At 37.3% G+C, this 17653-nt stretch overlaps 2 protein-coding genes across 2 annotated transcripts; both read right to left on the reverse strand.

Annotated features, from left to right (window-relative positions):
* Positions 1 to 7200: 7200 nt before the first annotated feature.
* On the reverse strand, positions 7201 to 7770 carry LOC109021789 (MDIS1-interacting receptor like kinase 2-like). Its single transcript, XM_019004511.2, has 2 exons — positions 7599 to 7770; positions 7201 to 7511 (listed from the first exon to the last, which is right to left on the reverse strand). Exons 1-2 carry the CDS (start codon positions 7768 to 7770, stop codon positions 7201 to 7203), a joined length of 483 nt encoding a protein of 160 aa, XP_018860056.1.
* Positions 7771 to 7944: 174 nt separating this feature from the next.
* On the reverse strand, positions 7945 to 13839 carry LOC109021700 (probable leucine-rich repeat receptor-like protein kinase At1g35710). Its single transcript, XM_019004395.2, has 4 exons — positions 13738 to 13839; positions 12577 to 12634; positions 9430 to 10079; positions 7945 to 8469 (listed from the first exon to the last, which is right to left on the reverse strand). The coding sequence occupies exons 1-4, from the start codon at positions 13837 to 13839 to the stop codon at positions 7945 to 7947; spliced, it is 1335 nt and encodes a 444-aa protein (XP_018859940.2).
* Between the last annotated feature and the right edge of the window lie 3814 nt (positions 13840 to 17653).

Genomic DNA, 17653 nt, shown 5'->3' on the forward strand with positions numbered 1-17653 from the left:
CATATATAATCTTTGCAACCTAGGTTTCAAGGGAAAATACCGCAACACCTTAACCGACACGTTTTTCTTACCTTTCCACCTCGACTCTCCACATACAGGACATGTTTGTTTCTCCTCGTTCTCCTTCCAGAACAATACACAATCATTTTTGCATGCATGTATGGACTTATACTCAAATCCTAATCCCTTTCTCAATTGTTTCGCTTCATAAAAGTTCTTGGACAATGCAGACCCTTCGGGAAGCACCTCGTTAAATAAGTCCAATACCGTGTTTATTGCTTTCGTCGACATCCCACACAATGATTTAATGTGAAGCAACCACACAATAAACGACATTTTGGAATGTTCTGTACAACCTGGGTAAAGCTTGCGCTTTGCATCTTCCCACAGTGAAGGAAAATTTTCACAATCAGTCCCTAATCCACCACTTGAGGCATTGTCGTTAACCTCATCCATAAACATCCCAACTCCAATGTCACCCAATATCTCCTCCATCTCATCATGCTCATAATCATCATGCATGTGTCGCAAATAATCCTGATGATCGACCAATACATCTGCTGACCCTTCATACGGCTCACCATGCAGTACCCATCGCGTATACCCCAGATCCATACCGTTCACAAATATATGATGCTCTACTTCATCCAATCCTATCGCACACAAATTTTTACACTCTCGACATAGACACTTAATGTAACCACGACTATCAGCAGAGGCCCGTGCAAAATCAATGAAGGTTCTTACTCCACGTGCATAGGGTACGTAATCCTTTCAAAGTCTATCGTCCAGACGCATCCAATTTTTGTCCATTTCTAAAAACATCTATATATTAATAGCACATACATTGAAAATTCACATGCATGTCATGCTCCAATTCTCATTGCTTTTTTTATAAGGTAATTGGTCCTATCCCATTCGAGATTATATTCTCCATATTGCACAAATCTCATCACTCTACTAATTTCCACGTTAGTAGAAATTTCGGCAGCACCTCCCCATAGTTCTCCAAGTATACATGTTCAAATATCAGGATTGTAACCCTACGAACAGTATACCCGAAGAACAGTAGAAGAAGACACTGAAACTTCATATTAAATGTGGAAAGTAGCGAGTAACAAAAATGTGCAATACAGATAATATAATCTCAAACTGTCCACACTGGACAATTCAGGAATCAGTGGACACATAAATGTACACTGATTCCCAAACGGGTCTAAGGGTATTTATGCAATGTCACATGCATCTAGCAAAAAATCATACTAACAATATCTCCATGTTGTTTAAATTAACAATGTCACATTCAAGTAGTGTTATATTGTTAAATTAAAGAGAGATAGAAGATTATGTGACCCTAAGTTTCGTGTCTTGTACACAACGAGATAAAATTATCTTGATGAAATGTTTAAATTTTAGTTTAATTACTTAACCGTCACAAACTGTCCGACCTTGACAACTCTCAAGGCCGGAGAGACTATGACAGTCAAGCAATTAAATTGAAATTCCAACATTTCTTCAAGATAATATTCCCTCGTTGTGTACAAGATCATCATTCTTAAAGTATAATTTTAATTGTTATACTTAATTTCAAAGGTTATACTATAATTTTAATTATTATAATTCGTAAAAAGTTATTTTAATTGTTATACTTAATTTCAAATATTATTATCACATTTTAGTTATGACAGTCAAGCAATTAGACTAAAATTTAGAGATTATAATTGTTATATATAATTTTAAAGGTTATTATATAATTTTAATTATTATCATTCCACAATTATAATCTTAATTGTTATACTTAATTGAGTGAGTTATTTATTTATTATAGACAATAAGTATATAATTTTTATACCTACATCTATTTGATCCTTATTTTCTTTCTCTTTAGTTTATAAAAAATAAGTATATTTACATATTCCAACTCTACTTATTTAGTAGGTTTAAGACTTTTTTATTGAAGAGTATTTTAAAGGTTATATTATAATTTTAATTATTATCATTCTTAAAATATAATTTTAATTGTTATACTTAAATTTCAAAGGTTATAATATAATTTTAAATATTATAATTCTTAAAGAGTTACTTTTATTTGTTATTACTTAATTTCAAATATTATTATCAATATTTAATTATTACTATTCTTAAAGTTTCTTATTTTAATTATCATACTTAAATTTCAAAGGTTATAATATAATTTTAATTATAATAATTTTTAAAGACTTACTTTTATTTATTATTACTTAATTTCAAATATTATTATCACAATATTTCAAATCCATATCACAACATATTCACAATAACTCACAAACTAATTACAAACTATACAAACAATAATGAGGATATATTCACAATAACACACAATATATTCACAAAGCATGTATTAACAAAGCTTAATGACAATATATTTGTAACAATGTAAACATATTCAAACGTCATTCACAAATAATAATTTAAATTGCTCAAGTCCATATCACAATATATTCACAATAACACACAATATATTCACAAAATAATATGCCACATGTATTAACATATTCCTAAACTTGAGTAAGCAATAAACATGTATTAACAAAGCCTAATGACTATATTTCTAATAATGTTTCTTCAAAACGTCATTCAAAAATAATAAACACAATATTTCAAATCCATTTCACAACATATTTACAATAATTCACAAACTATTTACAACTATACAAACAATAATCACATTATTTCAAGAGTAAGCATAAAATCACAACAACATATTGATAAAGTTTAGAAATATACCTAGCACTCACAATGTCCTAGCCTCTTACAAATCAAAATCTTCCAACTTCCCAAAACAACCAATCCTTCAAAAAAATACAATACTAATTTATTAGAAATATTCTATAACAAAAACACAATATAAATATCATAAAATTCATAAAAAGACAATAAATCAAAATTTTTTCTTACCGAAACTCAACTCTCTCTCACTCTCTAACTCAACTCCATTAAATTGACAAACGTTCGGACGTAATTATTATTACGTTCGAACGTTCTGTGTATATAAGGCCAAAACTGAACGTCGAAACGACATTTCCAAAACGTAATTATCATCCGTTACATTGCACGCCTCCACGCCTCCGTCACCGCCGCCGTCAACTCCGCCACAACCGTCACAAAAAGGTAGGCATTCATCTTTTATTCAAATTACATGTATTTTATTGAGATTTGGATTGAGTTTTGTTTAAAATCGGATAAGTGGTGGCTGGATTTTCAACTCCATTTTCCGGCCACCACGGCCAGCCATTGGCCGAATAGTTACCGTAGAAATGTTTCTTGAAGTGTATACTTCATTTCTACGGTGGCATTTCGGCATTTAAAACCTTGCAGAGAAATTTTCGAGATTTCAATAATGGTTGAGTCGACTCAGCTCTGCGTCGTAACGTTCGAACGTTTCACCAAGACGTTCAAACGTACGACGTTTAAATTACAGAGCCGTTACGACTTCTACGTTCGAACATAACCTTCTTACATTCGGACTTCATATTCATCAATTTTCTGTCTAAACGTTTAATGTATACGTCAGGACGTACTACTTTTTAAATATTATTAAACGACATACGTTCGAACGTGAATATTTTACTTTCGCACGTAAATCACATACGGTCGGACGTTTAATTATAACGTCCGAACGTAGTGATTTTCTACATTATTCATGCTTCGACGTTCGAATGTTCGTATTTACATTCACACGTAAAACAAATACTTTTGAACGTAAAATATAAACGTCCGAACGTACGTCAGCCAATATTTATTTACTGTTTATGTTCGAACGTCTATGTTTTACATTCAAACGTATATGTTTTACATTCGAACGTAAATTTATTTACATTATTTTATGTGTGAACGTATAAATTAACGTTCGAACGTGAAAGACAAAATGTTCGAACGTTAATGCAGAGCAGTTTCAAATTAATACAAAAAAATGCATTAATGTAAATAATTTTTTTTCCTTTTCTATTTTCAGGATATGACTCTTCCACTGCATACTAGGAAACGAGGGACGGAAGGAGCCACGTCGGACACTGCCCGTATCGGAGCTCGTACTGTTATGGTAGAGCGAGAGGTCCTGATTAATGAGTTCGACGAACTCTGTTGGCAGCAGACGAACCTAAGAGATGTTTTCCTCAGTAGAGGCTGGGGAAATATTTGCACATTGAGGGGGAAGGTGTACCCTTTAATGGTTCAAGAATTTTATATGAGGATGCGTGACATGCCTCAGGATGCATCCTGTCACACCGTGACTGTACGCGTTGTTTCCATTGAGGTATCACCAGATGTCATCGGCGAACACCTTGGGATTCGTCGAGGAGTTGAGACATTTGCACACTCAACACCCCGTGAGGATGTAGGCACTTCTACATCATCTACTGGCCATGCATTTGAGCCAGCATCAACCAGAGATGCAGGCCAGTCAGAGGCTGAGGATACTGGCGTCGAGGCTCGAGATGATGACCTAGACGAGAATTTCTACATCCTCACTGGGAGGGACCGCATGCAGATCGAGTGGAAGAACACCTTCAACCAGAACCATCTGCTGCATTTCTTCCGCATGTTGCAACAAATGTCCATCCCGTGGCTCATAAAACCACATTTAGTCGGCTTCGGGCACAATTTTTTATACTAGTGGCACATGGTGATCCTATAGATTTGCCACTGCACATCTTTGAGAGGATCCGTTACGAGGCGAGCATCGTCTCCACGGATAATCTCCCATACGGTGTCTTAATCAGCTGACTATTACTTGCACGGGGAGTGCCGACCCAGCCAGAGGAGCAGGTCAAAGATCAGATGAGCCCCATCGACATGACCACGCATCGGCGTAGCATTGGACAGGCGAGGGGACGTCAGCCACTCCCTGTAGAGGATCTAGTTCCTCCGACGCAGCCTGAGCCAGGTCATGCTGGGAGTAGTAGTCAGCATACGTCGAGCACATCTGCAGGAGATGTGCGGCCTGCTTGGGTTGATGTGGTCATCTCACAGCTGACTGCGCATATCGATCATAAGATCGATCGATCGCTCGAGGCTATATCGGCATCTGTTGCCGAACTCACCCATCGTGTAACTATCCTCAACGACAAGGTTGATACCTTGACTGAGGAGGTACTGAGTTCGACTTTTGCAGATAACGTTATCATCTGACTGTTGTTTACTACATTTTATTAAATCTTGTATTTTATTTTTAATATTTGTAATGAAAAATATTATTGAATATTTCTATCGTTTGTTAATTTCAATTTTCAATCTTCTTTGATGTTATATTTTTCAACTTTAATACTAAATCACTGCATTTCAAATATATATAAACATAAATATATATTTATATATTACAAATTGTGTATATATAAATATTTACAATTCAATTTTTTAGACTTGTTCACAAATTATGCACAATAAAAACCACATAATTTTTAAATTAAAGTCATTTAATTTAAATTTACAATGAACGTTCGAACGTTATTACTTAACGTTCGAACATTGGCGCAAACGTTTTACGTTCGAACGTTAATTAATAACGTGCGAACGGTTGCGCCAAAACATTTTACGTTCAAACGTAAACAGACATAACGTTCGAACGTATATATGACGTTCGAACGTATATTTCCCATACGTTGGAACGTAAAAAAATCTCTTTCTATCTTTAGTGACGGTTTTCAGAAACTGTCACAGAAAATGCCTTTTAGTGACGGTCTATGGACTGTCATAATTTCCCAACCGTCACTAAAAAGCAATTGTGTTGTAGTGCGTACATTCAATATTCTACAGTACGTCATCATTCCAGTCACATCAATGGCATGGGAAATCAAAATGTGTACCTATCGCTTTTACGAAGTTTGGGGCTCGAGTGTTGAAGTAGGTAGCCTTCTTCCCAATCTTTTAAGCTCGATTTTGATATATAAAATCGACATTTCTCGTTTCGTTTTCTCTCATCAATTTTTTTTAAATTCTTATATAAAATATAATAAAAAATTTAATATTTTAAAATTTTAAAATAAAAATTATATTAAAAAATTATATTCAAATAATATTTTATTTCACTTTTAATAAAATATCTCATTTCATCTCATTTAAATTATGTAAACAAACGAATTCTTAATATTAAATAATTATATTTAAATAATATTTTTTTTAACTTTTAGAGCTTACCTGTCATCAATCGAAATGAATCTTACAATTAGTACTTCCTTGTTCGAAGTTAAAAGTTTTAATTAATTAAAAGAGATAATAAATATGTGAAGTGAATTTTTTAATATTTATTAAAAACTAAGTACTATCCAAAAGGTTTAAATGATAATTAATAAATATTGATTAGAAAGGAAAATAATTTCTTAATGCTAGCGTAAGATATATACTTGAGGGCTTTGTTTTTGTTTTTGTTTTTGTTTTCGGTAGAGATATAGGCAATATTTGTGGCTCATTAAACTCAATATTTAATTGTTGTAACTAATATAAGAATTTATCATAGCATCGAAAGTATTGCAACTTGATCAATTAATGTAAATTCATATATCCTGTTGATGGTGAGCAGTGAGCACTATCTTGTCTCTCGACATAATGAACATTCATATTCAGGTCATCCATGTTGCATTTCTTGCTTACTATATAGATAAGTAAAACCTCCCCTTTTTTTTATCTATATATTTCTTAATAATTCTTGAGTGGATCATATATACGAAATTCATGTAATTAAAATTGTATTCAGACGTGGACAGCGATTCTTAATATAACTTTTTAGTCATTTGCATAAGTTTTTCCATGAGAAATTCTTAGACGAAACAAATTCAAATAAAGTACTCATTCCTAAATTAAGGTATTCAACTTCAGAAGTTTCAAATCTCATGGATTTCTATTAAAAGGATTTATTGAGAACAAACAAACCTTAAGAGTTCCAAAAACTAGCCACATATACTCCCAAAAGACACTTTGGTTGATTGATATAGTTGGAATTAAATTGAAGGACATGAGATGATAAAAAGAAAACATGCCTTAACACTCATACAACTGAAGACTAAAGTTACACATAAATACTTGGGATGGAAAGCAAATGCTCTAATAATTAAGTATCTTAGACTAACACATGATTTTAGCACTTATTTTCATTAATTTATTATCTAGATAGTCTATAATCTTCAATTCTCGACTTTCAAGTTGGCAATGCACGTCTGGATGGCTCTAGGAATGTGCATTAATATTGGTCGATAACACTTTAGAAATCATGTTCATCGGCAGCCTTGATTGTGGACAGACATTTAAGCATTTCATGGCAAGCTGTACAACTAATATTAGTTCATTCTCAACTTGAACTGTTGGAAATGGAAGGCGTTGGTCCAACACATCTTTCACCTGTATGTTCTCCACAGCTAACGGCGATGATAGTGAGGAGATGAAATCATCGGGATGCTTTCCTCTAATGACTTCGATTGCCAATACCCCAAAGCTATGCACATCACATTTTTCAGTTACCTTCATTGTATAAGCAAGCTCTGCAAAGAGAAGAAATAAAGGAAAGATGGAAAAAATCAACACATATGCATGCTTTTCTTTGAAAGGACAATGAAATAATTTATAACCTGGTGCAATATATCCATAAGTGCCTGCAGGGGAAGTCCAATTGGATGAGTCTAGCTCCAAAAGCTTAGCAGTCCCAAAGTCTGAAACATGAGCCTCAAATTGAGAATCTAACAAGATGTTGCTGCTTGATATGTCACGATGATTAATCGGAGGGGAGCAATCATGGTGCATGTAAGACAAGGCATATGCCACACCTTTAACAATATTCAATCTCTTACTCCACCCCAATACTTTAGCAGCATCTTCGTTGCCCAAGATTAAGGACAAGCTACCCCTTTCTAGATATTGACAAACCAAAAAGGAATGTTGCACATGGGAACAAAAACCATAAAGTTTAACAATGTTTCAATGGCGTATGTCTATCAATGCCCTTATCTCATTCAAGAACTCCTTTTGAAATCTGTTCTCACCAGCATCATGTAGTGGTCGATTGAATTTCTTCACGGCTAAGATATCACCTGAAGTTAGCCCTACTTTATAGATAGTTCCATGTCCTCCTTTCCCAATGTAGTATAGAGCATCAAAACCATTGGTCACTTTTATGATTTTATCATACAATGTTCTTCCATTGATATGTACTATTGAAAGAGACAGTACTTGGTCCTCGGTCTTGCTTTGTTTGGATTCTAGATCTGTATTTCTTCTTTGCATAAACAGAACAAACCCAAAGATAGAAAGTAGAACAGTAACTGCTCCTAAAAGCGGGCAAACGAGAAGAAACACAACTTTGTGTCCCCTTTTTGAGCTATGTTTGTATATCATGGAAGCATTGCAAGGTTCTAGTCCTGTAACATTACCGCACAATCCCTTGTTCCCTTGTAATGCTCCTATGGAAGCATTTAGAAATGCGTTGCTATCGGGAATTGAACCCTGCAACTCATTGTAGGATATGTCGGCATACAAAAACCAATGCATTTGTTCGAATGATTTTGGAATGAAACTAGAAAGATGATTTTGGGAGAGATTTAAGATCAATATGCTCTCCAATTTGTCAATTTGCATTGGTATCTCTCCATTTAAAGAGTTATAACTTATATCTAATTTGGAGATATGAGATAAGTGCATGAGGTGGCTTGTTTGAGGACAGATCAAGATATTCAAGATTTTTCAAGAACCCAAATTCAAAAGGTGTAGCGCCAGAGAGTTGATTGCCATTCATCCACAATTGCATTAGAGAAATTAGGCTTCCGAGTTCTTTTGGAATCGTCCCAACTATATGATTTGAAGAAAGATCAAGTTTACCTAGCTGAGTACTCCAGTTTCCAACATCCTGTGGTATGCTACCAGTAATATTGTTTTTACCCAGAAGTAGGGTTCGTAGTTGTTGACACTGGCCCCAATTACTTGAGATCCTTCCATAAAATCGATTATGCCTTAGATCTATGAACTCCAAGTTTGGATAGACATCGAAGTCCTTAGATATATCTCCAATGAGTTGGTTACCTCTTAATTGGACTCTGACTTGCTTGTGCAATTTTTGAAACTTTTGGAAATTCGGCCATCCAAATGGTTGTTGCTTGCAGCAAAGTACCGGAGTGATCCACCATGGCAAATGTTTTGAGGCAAATTACCAATAAATTGGTTTGTGTCCAGTTGTAGAGTTTCCATGTTGATGAGATCTCTGATTCCTTGAGGAATTGGACCGGTAAGTTGGTTTTCACGAAGCATTAAAGATATCAAATTGCTCAAGTTAGTAAAAGAAGTTGGAAGAGAACCATGTAGTTGGTTATGATCCAACTATAGATATTTGAGAGAAGTTAAGTTTCCTATTTCTGTAGGAATGGATCCAGAAAGCCTATTATTATCCACGTGAAGTAGGGTAAGATTTACCAAATCACCTAATGATGCTGGAATTGAACCCAAAAGATTATTGTGTTGAAGACTTACACTCTTTAGGGATTTCAAATTTCCAAGTTCTGAAGGGATGGGGCCAGTAAGTGAATTATCAAACATGTGCAAGATGGTTAGCTTTTTCAAGTTCCCAAAAGTGGGAGGGATTGGATCTGTCAGGAGGTTGTGACTAATGTCAAGTTGATCCAAATTGGAGAGGTTTCCCATTTCTGGAGGAACGAAACCAGAAAGTTCATTGCCATAAAGAAACAAAATAACCAAGTTGCTCATATTGCCTAAAGAAGAAGGGATGAAACCGTCTATCTGGTTGTTTTGAAGAACAAATTCAGTTAGAATGTTTAGGCGCCCTATTTCTTCAGGAATGGAGCCGTTTAAGTTATTCTGTCTGAGGTGGAGGACCTTAAGATTAGTGAGCCTACCAATTTCTGGTGGGATTTTGCTTGAAAACTTATTCAAGGACAAATCGAGATATTCGAGTTCTGACAGGTAGCTAATTTGAGGTGGAATTGAACCAAAAAGTGCGTTCATGTAAAGATCAATGTACGCAAGATTTGGAAATGACAAAAAAGAAAATCCTTGAAGCGTACCTTGTAAGCTAGATTCGGTAATGTTTATTTTGACGATGCTTCCTGCAAGGTTGCATGAAATACCAAGCCAATTATTGCATGGATTCCTAATGGAAGAAGAAACTGAAGTCCATGAAGATAAGTGGGATTGGGATTCGTTTTGAAGGCTGTTTTTCCATGTAAGAAGAGCAGTAGCTTCTTTGGAAGAATTAGAAGAAAAGGCATGTGGCGCCCCCGACCCCCATGTAAGGGAACACGGGAATCGAGACGCCGGGATGATGACAACACGGTCACACATCCCAACGAAGTGCCAGTGTGTGTACATGCAACGGTGTACAAAAACAACGCAGCGGATTAGTCAACTAAGTACCAGAATTTAAATACAAGTAAACATCAGTAAAAAGGTTTAAATAGTTACACAGTCATCCAAAATAAAGTTTAGCACATGTCCCAAAATACAAATAAGTAAAATAAAACAGAAAAGCCAATGATCCCAGATCACTCCTCAGGCGGAGCCGTCTCCTCAGGCTCGCCCTCCTCCTCCTCCTCATCTGCATCAAAATCTGCGTTACCACAGATTGGTACCGCAGGTAAGTATAACTCAAATAATCCTCAGGAATAAAATGCATTTAATGCAACCAACATGCGTGCATATGATGAAATATGCATTTTCCTCAAAACATCATTTTCTCCGAAAATGATAATTTTCCAACACACGCCAAAATCCCATTTGGCCCAAAAATAATCCGTAAAATATTTTCCCAGAAAATGATTTACACAAAATCAACTCACACTATTTTCCCAGAAAATAGTCCATTTAATCCGTCATTACCCTATGCACCATGGCCTCTCCTAGGGACCATCCACACGTCCTGGCTTCATAGCGATGTCCAGTTCCGCGCCCAGCGCATTCATGGCCAAGCACCCACTACGCAACGAGCGATGCCCAGTTCCGCGCTCAGCGTGTACATGGCCAGACATCCTCTAGTCCCCGCCAGCAGAAGGACCACGGAGTAGGCACGAATCTCTCGTCCGATCCCATTATCGCCCAGCGACAATCCAGGAGACGTTACTCAGTTTATTCCGCTCCCGAGTAACCAGAGGAGCTCCACCGAGATAATGCCCCATCTCGGCTTGGGGTCGTGATACACACGCACCCAAAAATATTCTCACATAAAATCATTACTTTCCAAATCACACATGAGCATGAATGCAATACACGAAAACCCAGTTTTCTTTACAAACATGATCATGCATGAAATAATGAGATGTACATGTACCAACACCAATCCAAAATCCATCAATAACCAATCCCAACAAATCCAACCAAACAACTCCAATCAACAATCCATCTGACCCCCGTACTCCTTGGATTCAGTCCGACAAAACCAATCAGCAGATTAAATACAATAAAATGCATTAGTGCAAAAATACATTAAATTCACAAGAATTCTTTGGAGAAATACTTACAGTGCAATATAGCAATTTCTGAAGGATCACGAAGCTGCAAGAGGTGGAAAAACAGCTATAGAACAGTGTAAAATACACTGTGGCCATGGGTCACAGATACCCACTTTTCAACGGAGACAAACGAAGACCCAAAATTGATAGGGTAGGGCCTAGGGAGCTCGATGAAGCTAGTGGTGGTGGCGGTTTGCCGTGGGCGACGGCGCAAGGGGTGGTTTTAGGCCAAAAATGCCGAAATCGGAGATGGGCTTGGTTGTGCTTCATCGGTGACGGATCGGAGCCGGGGTTGGGTCCATTGGGTTGCCAAGAGGTCGGGGATGAAGTGGTAGGAAGATGGTGGCCGGAGATGGCGCAACGGCGGCGCTGGAGCGAAAGTAACACCGCGGCTTCAGTGGGCTCGTGGTGGCTAACGGCGGCGAGATAGGGGCTGGGATTTATGGGGAAGGGTCGCTGGCCGGTGGGGGAGAGGTTGGGCTGGGCGGTGTCGCGCACAGCGGCGCGACGGCGGTGGGTTGGGTGGAAAGACGGAATGCACGGGGAGAGAGAAAGGAGAGAAGGGCTGTCGCACAGGGGGGAAATGCAGCGGGAAAAGAAAAGAAAAAGGAAAGAAAAAGAGAAAAAGAAAAGAAGAAAGAGAGGAAAGAGAAAAATAGAGGGAAAGAAATGAGGTCCAGTCCTCACATCTTGGGTCACAGAAAATGATCCAACGAAAATGATTTCAAAACCACAAGTTAAATAAAATAATTTAAACGTAATGGTAAAGTCAAATTGAAATAATTAAATCACACAGTAATTAATTAAATATGAAAAGCAATTTAAATGCACACATTAAATAAATATTAAGAAAGCACATAAAAATTAATTTTCACCAAATTAAAAATCCTAAAAATGATCCAATTAAAATCTAATAAGTTTTAAAACAAGAGAATAATTTTTGAATAAAATAAAAAATAATCCTTCAATAAAAATACACTAAAATATGGGGTGTTACATTCTCCCCCCCTTAAATAAAATTTCGTCCTCGAAATTGGCAAGGTCAACATTAAGACTAAGACAGGAATAAGATTCAACTAAGAGCAGACTAAGAACATACCATCAAAATAGTCCGGCAAGGCCACTCTATAAGCAACAAACCCAACCTTCTGTACGATCTGAAAATGGCCAGCATCAATCAACACCTATGCTACAACTTCTAAACCTTCATTGAATTCTACTTTTGGTAACCTAATAGCCACTTCCAAAATTAACCATCAATAACAAATTGCACAATCAAATTATTAATCTCCAATTACAAGTATCTTCTCAAAATTCAAGTCACCACTAATTCCTCAAATCAGCACAATCTGAACTCCTGACTGCAACAAAAATACTACGCTTCTGCTGCGCACTCTGATATTCGCCACATGCATAAAACTTATGTCCTCATGAAACTAACACCATCGAGTACAAGGTGGCTCCATTCCTATTAACCAAAAACTCTTATCACATCTTGGTAGAAAAATACTCCCTTTCCAAAAACCACGAGTTATAACTCAATTTCCTCAATTAACTCCTGTTGCCTTGATCAAAATCAAATTCCATAAAATACATTCATAATCATTGACAGAAACCCAATATCAAACAACCTTAGCATCCCAAACTGGAAATAAGCAATCTCAACCCAAAATACACTCATCTCATCTAAGATAAGAAACATACTTTAAAAGACTCAATTTCCAACCCAACCAACCAATAAGAGCGCCTATAAACTTCTACCTGACAATCTAAACCCAAAAGCTCATCACTTACATTCTGAACAACATCTAATCTAGCGGTGACTAAACTCACTACGAACCACCATAGACTACACCAAAACATTATCAAAACCTTCTTGGTAACTCACCCACTTATCTCTACTCCTACAAGCTAGCATTAACACAACTAGTTCCTTCAATAGTACATCACTATTAAACCTCAAATCAAGCCATACTGTTCAAGCCTTTTATGGTATTAGAAGGTCTTCTTCTCTCACGAGAACAACGATCCTCCTCTGCACTATGTCGTCCAGCGTTCATTCCAATCCCCACTCTGTCTCGAGAGGTTCCGATCCTTCCACAGACCTACCTTTGGTTACCTTCAACACCTCTAGCCAACTACCCTATAAGCTTACTCCCTCAAATTATCCCTCATGGTGTTCAACTTTCATAACCATTTTATTTGGCTATGATCTCATGGGTTATTTGGACGGTACACTTTCTTGTCCTCCTACACCTACTGAGAAGTCCGCTTCCTCTGCTTTGGCTCGTTGTGCACACTGGTATCGATAGGACCAGTTGCTGCTCAATGCAATCTTCTCCTCGGTTTCTGAAACCGTCATGCCTCTCATCATAATGACCACCACGAGTCGTGCTGCTTGGCAACATCTCGCCCTTCTGTTTGACAGCAAATCTCGGGCTCGCATCATGCAGTTGAAGGAGGATTTAACCCTTATCCAACGGGGTTCTCGCACGGTATCTGAATTTCTTCATGCGGTCAAGGTGATCGCTGATGAACTTTACCTTATTGATGTCCCAGTTTCGGATGATGATTTGACGCTCTATGTTCTTAATGGTCTTGGCTCGGAATTTCGAGATATGGTGGCTCCCATTCGCACATGAGAGACTGCTCTTTCGTTTGCTGAATTACATGATTTGCTCATTGGTCATGAGTACTACATCAAACGCATGGAAGGTCTTGCTTCCGCTCTTGTTGTCACAGCAAAATCTTCTCAACGGAAACAGTCCCATGGCCGATTCAAAAATAACAAATCTTGATCCAAACCGAATTTCAATAATAAGTCTGGATCAAAGAAGCCTCCAGTTGTTTGCCAAATCTGTGATCAGTCTGGACACACTGCTAAAACATGCTTCAAACTTCAGTCACGTCCTGCTGCAAACTGTGCCACCTCGACAGCTCCAACCCAAGGCAAATGGCTCCTTGACTTTGCGGCGTCTCACAATATCACATCCGATTTAGCCAATCTCTCCATTCACTCAGAATATGAGGGACAGGATGAGGTGGTTCTTGGTGATGGTACAGGTTTGCCGATTTCTCACATTGGTTCCACTACCATTTCTTCTCCTTCCCGATCCCTCACATTAAAGGACACCCTACATGTGCTTCTCATTCATAAAAACTTGATATCTATTCACAAATTTACTCATGACAATAATGTTATCATTGAGTTTCATCCTCTTTTTTACCTTGTGAAGGATCGGACGACGGGGGCAGTTCTCATGCGTGGTAGGTGTGAAGATGGGGTCTATCCGGTGGCATTCAGTTCCTCTTTTCCTCAAACAAATCACATTTGGCTAGCTAGAACTCGTGTCTCCTTTGATCTCTGGCATCATCGGTTGGGGCATCCCACTCCAAAGACTTTGTCATCTCTTATTCGAAGTCATGCCTTACCTGTTTCCCCCTCTAACTCTCCAATGTCTTGTATTTCTTGTCAATGCAACAAGTCGCATAAGCTGCCTTTTAGTTCTACTTCTCTTAAGAGCACTACTCCCCTTGAATTTCTGTATGCCGATGTGTGGGGACCCTCTCCAATCCCTTCCATTGATGGTTATCAATATTATTTGTTATTTGTTGATCACTTCACTAAGTACTGTTGGTTTTACCCCCTGCGGCATAAGTCTGATGTTCACGCTACGTTTGTGCAATTTACCTCCATGGTTGAAAATCAATTTTCAAGCAAACTTAAAAATTTGTACTCTGACAATGGTGGTGAATTTATCAAACTCCGATCATTTCTCAGTGGTCGTGGCATTGGTGATGGGTTCTTTGGAGAATCCAAGAGGGGATGAGAAAATAATACATGCATATATGCAAACCCATAAGAAAAGGGAAAGTAAAGTACAAATAGATGTGAATCACTTTCCTGATTTGCTTTTAGTCCATTCCAATTCCTAGCTTGTATTTAGGTGTTTTCTTTGGTATATGCGTATTTACTAAGCATAAAATTAGAACTGAAAAGAGATGTGAATCACTAAGCATAAAATTAGGACTAAAAAGAGAAAAGCAGGAAGTTGGAGAGCATGAAGCATCATTAATTTCCTAGGTTCAATAGACATTCATCAACAACATAATTGCTAGTTAGATTAATAGCTTCACTGTTGTTCAAGCAAGTCTAAAAGGTATGAACATTACTCAAAGCTATATTTAGTATCATGTCAACTAATATAAGAACTGTTGCAGCAATTAATATGTGAAGTAAGTAAAAAATCATCGGAGTTTCAGGTCCATTCTTTAGTTAGTCGATTTTGGAGATCGAGCTTTCAGTCAAAAAAGAAAAACACTATTTAGAGGAATCATTGCCTAAACTCTAAACCTTAAACCCTAAACCCTAAAACCCTAAAGGAGAAAAATAATAAACTTAAAATAACCTAATACTCAATGGATAATGTGAAAAACTGCAAAACTGACTAAAGATAAGAAAAAGTAGACATACAACCTGCAGACTGACGGATAAAGATGTGAAAAGCTGCTAAGGATAAGAAAAAGTAGACATACAACCTGTAGACTGACCTTCTGAATCATACAACCTGCAGAGCAGAAAAAAATCTTTGTTCGTACACACAATAGCACAAAAGACATGAACCTGCTTTACAAGAAACCTCAACTTGTCCCGTGGTTGATAGCCAAAATCAAGGAAAAATTTTGCCATCGAGTCAATACCATAACCATTCACCTAGCATGTTCCAAAAGAAAAGGTACACTTATATATCATTGCACAAGATACAAACAAAGTTAAGCCTATGACTCGAGTTCAGTAATTACTAATTATGTGTGCATTGTGCATGTATTTGCCTGTGTGCACCAAAAGTAAAGTTACTTATTTAAACATAGGTATTTTTATACCAGTGAAGACAAAGATGTCACTCATCTCATAGCAATGATAGAAAAGCCTATAAATGACTGATAAAATACGCAAAATTAAAAATCAGGAATAACCCAAATGTTCATGCCAAATGATCATAGCAAATTTGGTTGCTATCAACATATTGAACAAGCTCTAATATTTGTTTTGTTGTGGGGTTCCTATTTAAGTACACCTTTTCCATGCTTGCCAGCACGCTCCTAAAAAATGACTTAGCTCCCTGCAACAAACAAATATCGAAGTCGAACAGGAAGAATAAGATGAACATAAAAGAGTAAACTATAGCCTATTTAAACCGACATGCAAAAGGAATCATAAAAATTAGTAATATGGGTTGTCGCAAATTGACAATGATGCAACAGACAATAGCAAAGCGCACATAAATTGAACCAAAGCATAATTAAACAGAGAGAGAAAACTCGATCCCACCTAAAAGGAAGATTCTTGCGATCCATTGTCCGATTTAGAGGCAGAAATGACAAAGCGATTTCGTGTATTAATGGAGATTGAATTTCCGGGGAATGAAGAAGATTCGTTGAGGATGAAGGAGAAAAAATCTGCAAAAATATCCCAGGAAAGCAAGGCTGGTAATATACACTTAAAAACATTATTATTTAGAATCCGACAAAACAAAGGAGAAAACACAAACAATCATAGTATGAAGTCCAAAACTTTTGGCTCAAGCAAAGCACATAAAAACAAAACTAATTGATCTGTACAAGAATTTATGTACAAAACTAATCTGTACAAGAAATTGGAAAGGCATCAAGTTCACATCAAATGAAAACAAAACTACAAAAACCAAACAAACAAACAAACACAGTATCAGAAACAGACAAACAACACCAAATAGAATCGGAAAAGAAATGGAAATCGACGGTGGTGCATGCATCACACCCGCCACACTAGAAAGGAGCCGTTCGGCCGGTCAAGACGTTGCCGGAGTCGCTGGGCCCTGAGCTACCACGCATGGTGTCGATGGAAGATGAATCGCCATGGTTTGAGAACCCCACATGTTTCCTTTAAACAACGCGTCAGGGCAACGCGCCGCTCCAATTGGCTCCCAGTCCGGTCGACCGTAAGATCGGCGGGTGAGGCTTCTCCTGGTGGTGCGCGTGTCTGATGATGATCACCGGAGAAGCTCGAAACTGCTACCCCATTTATTCGGCCAAAAAACCTGAAAAATAAATAAATAAATAAAACCAAACCATCGGAGACGAAGGGCCGGCGAGGAGAGGGAGGAGTGGAAGAGGAAGAAGGAGCCAAAGCTCCC

The sequence above is a fragment of the Juglans regia genome, chromosome 2, assembly GCF_001411555.2.
Source record: "Juglans regia cultivar Chandler chromosome 2, Walnut 2.0, whole genome shotgun sequence".
Classification (NCBI taxonomy): domain Eukaryota; kingdom Viridiplantae; phylum Streptophyta; class Magnoliopsida; order Fagales; family Juglandaceae; genus Juglans; species Juglans regia.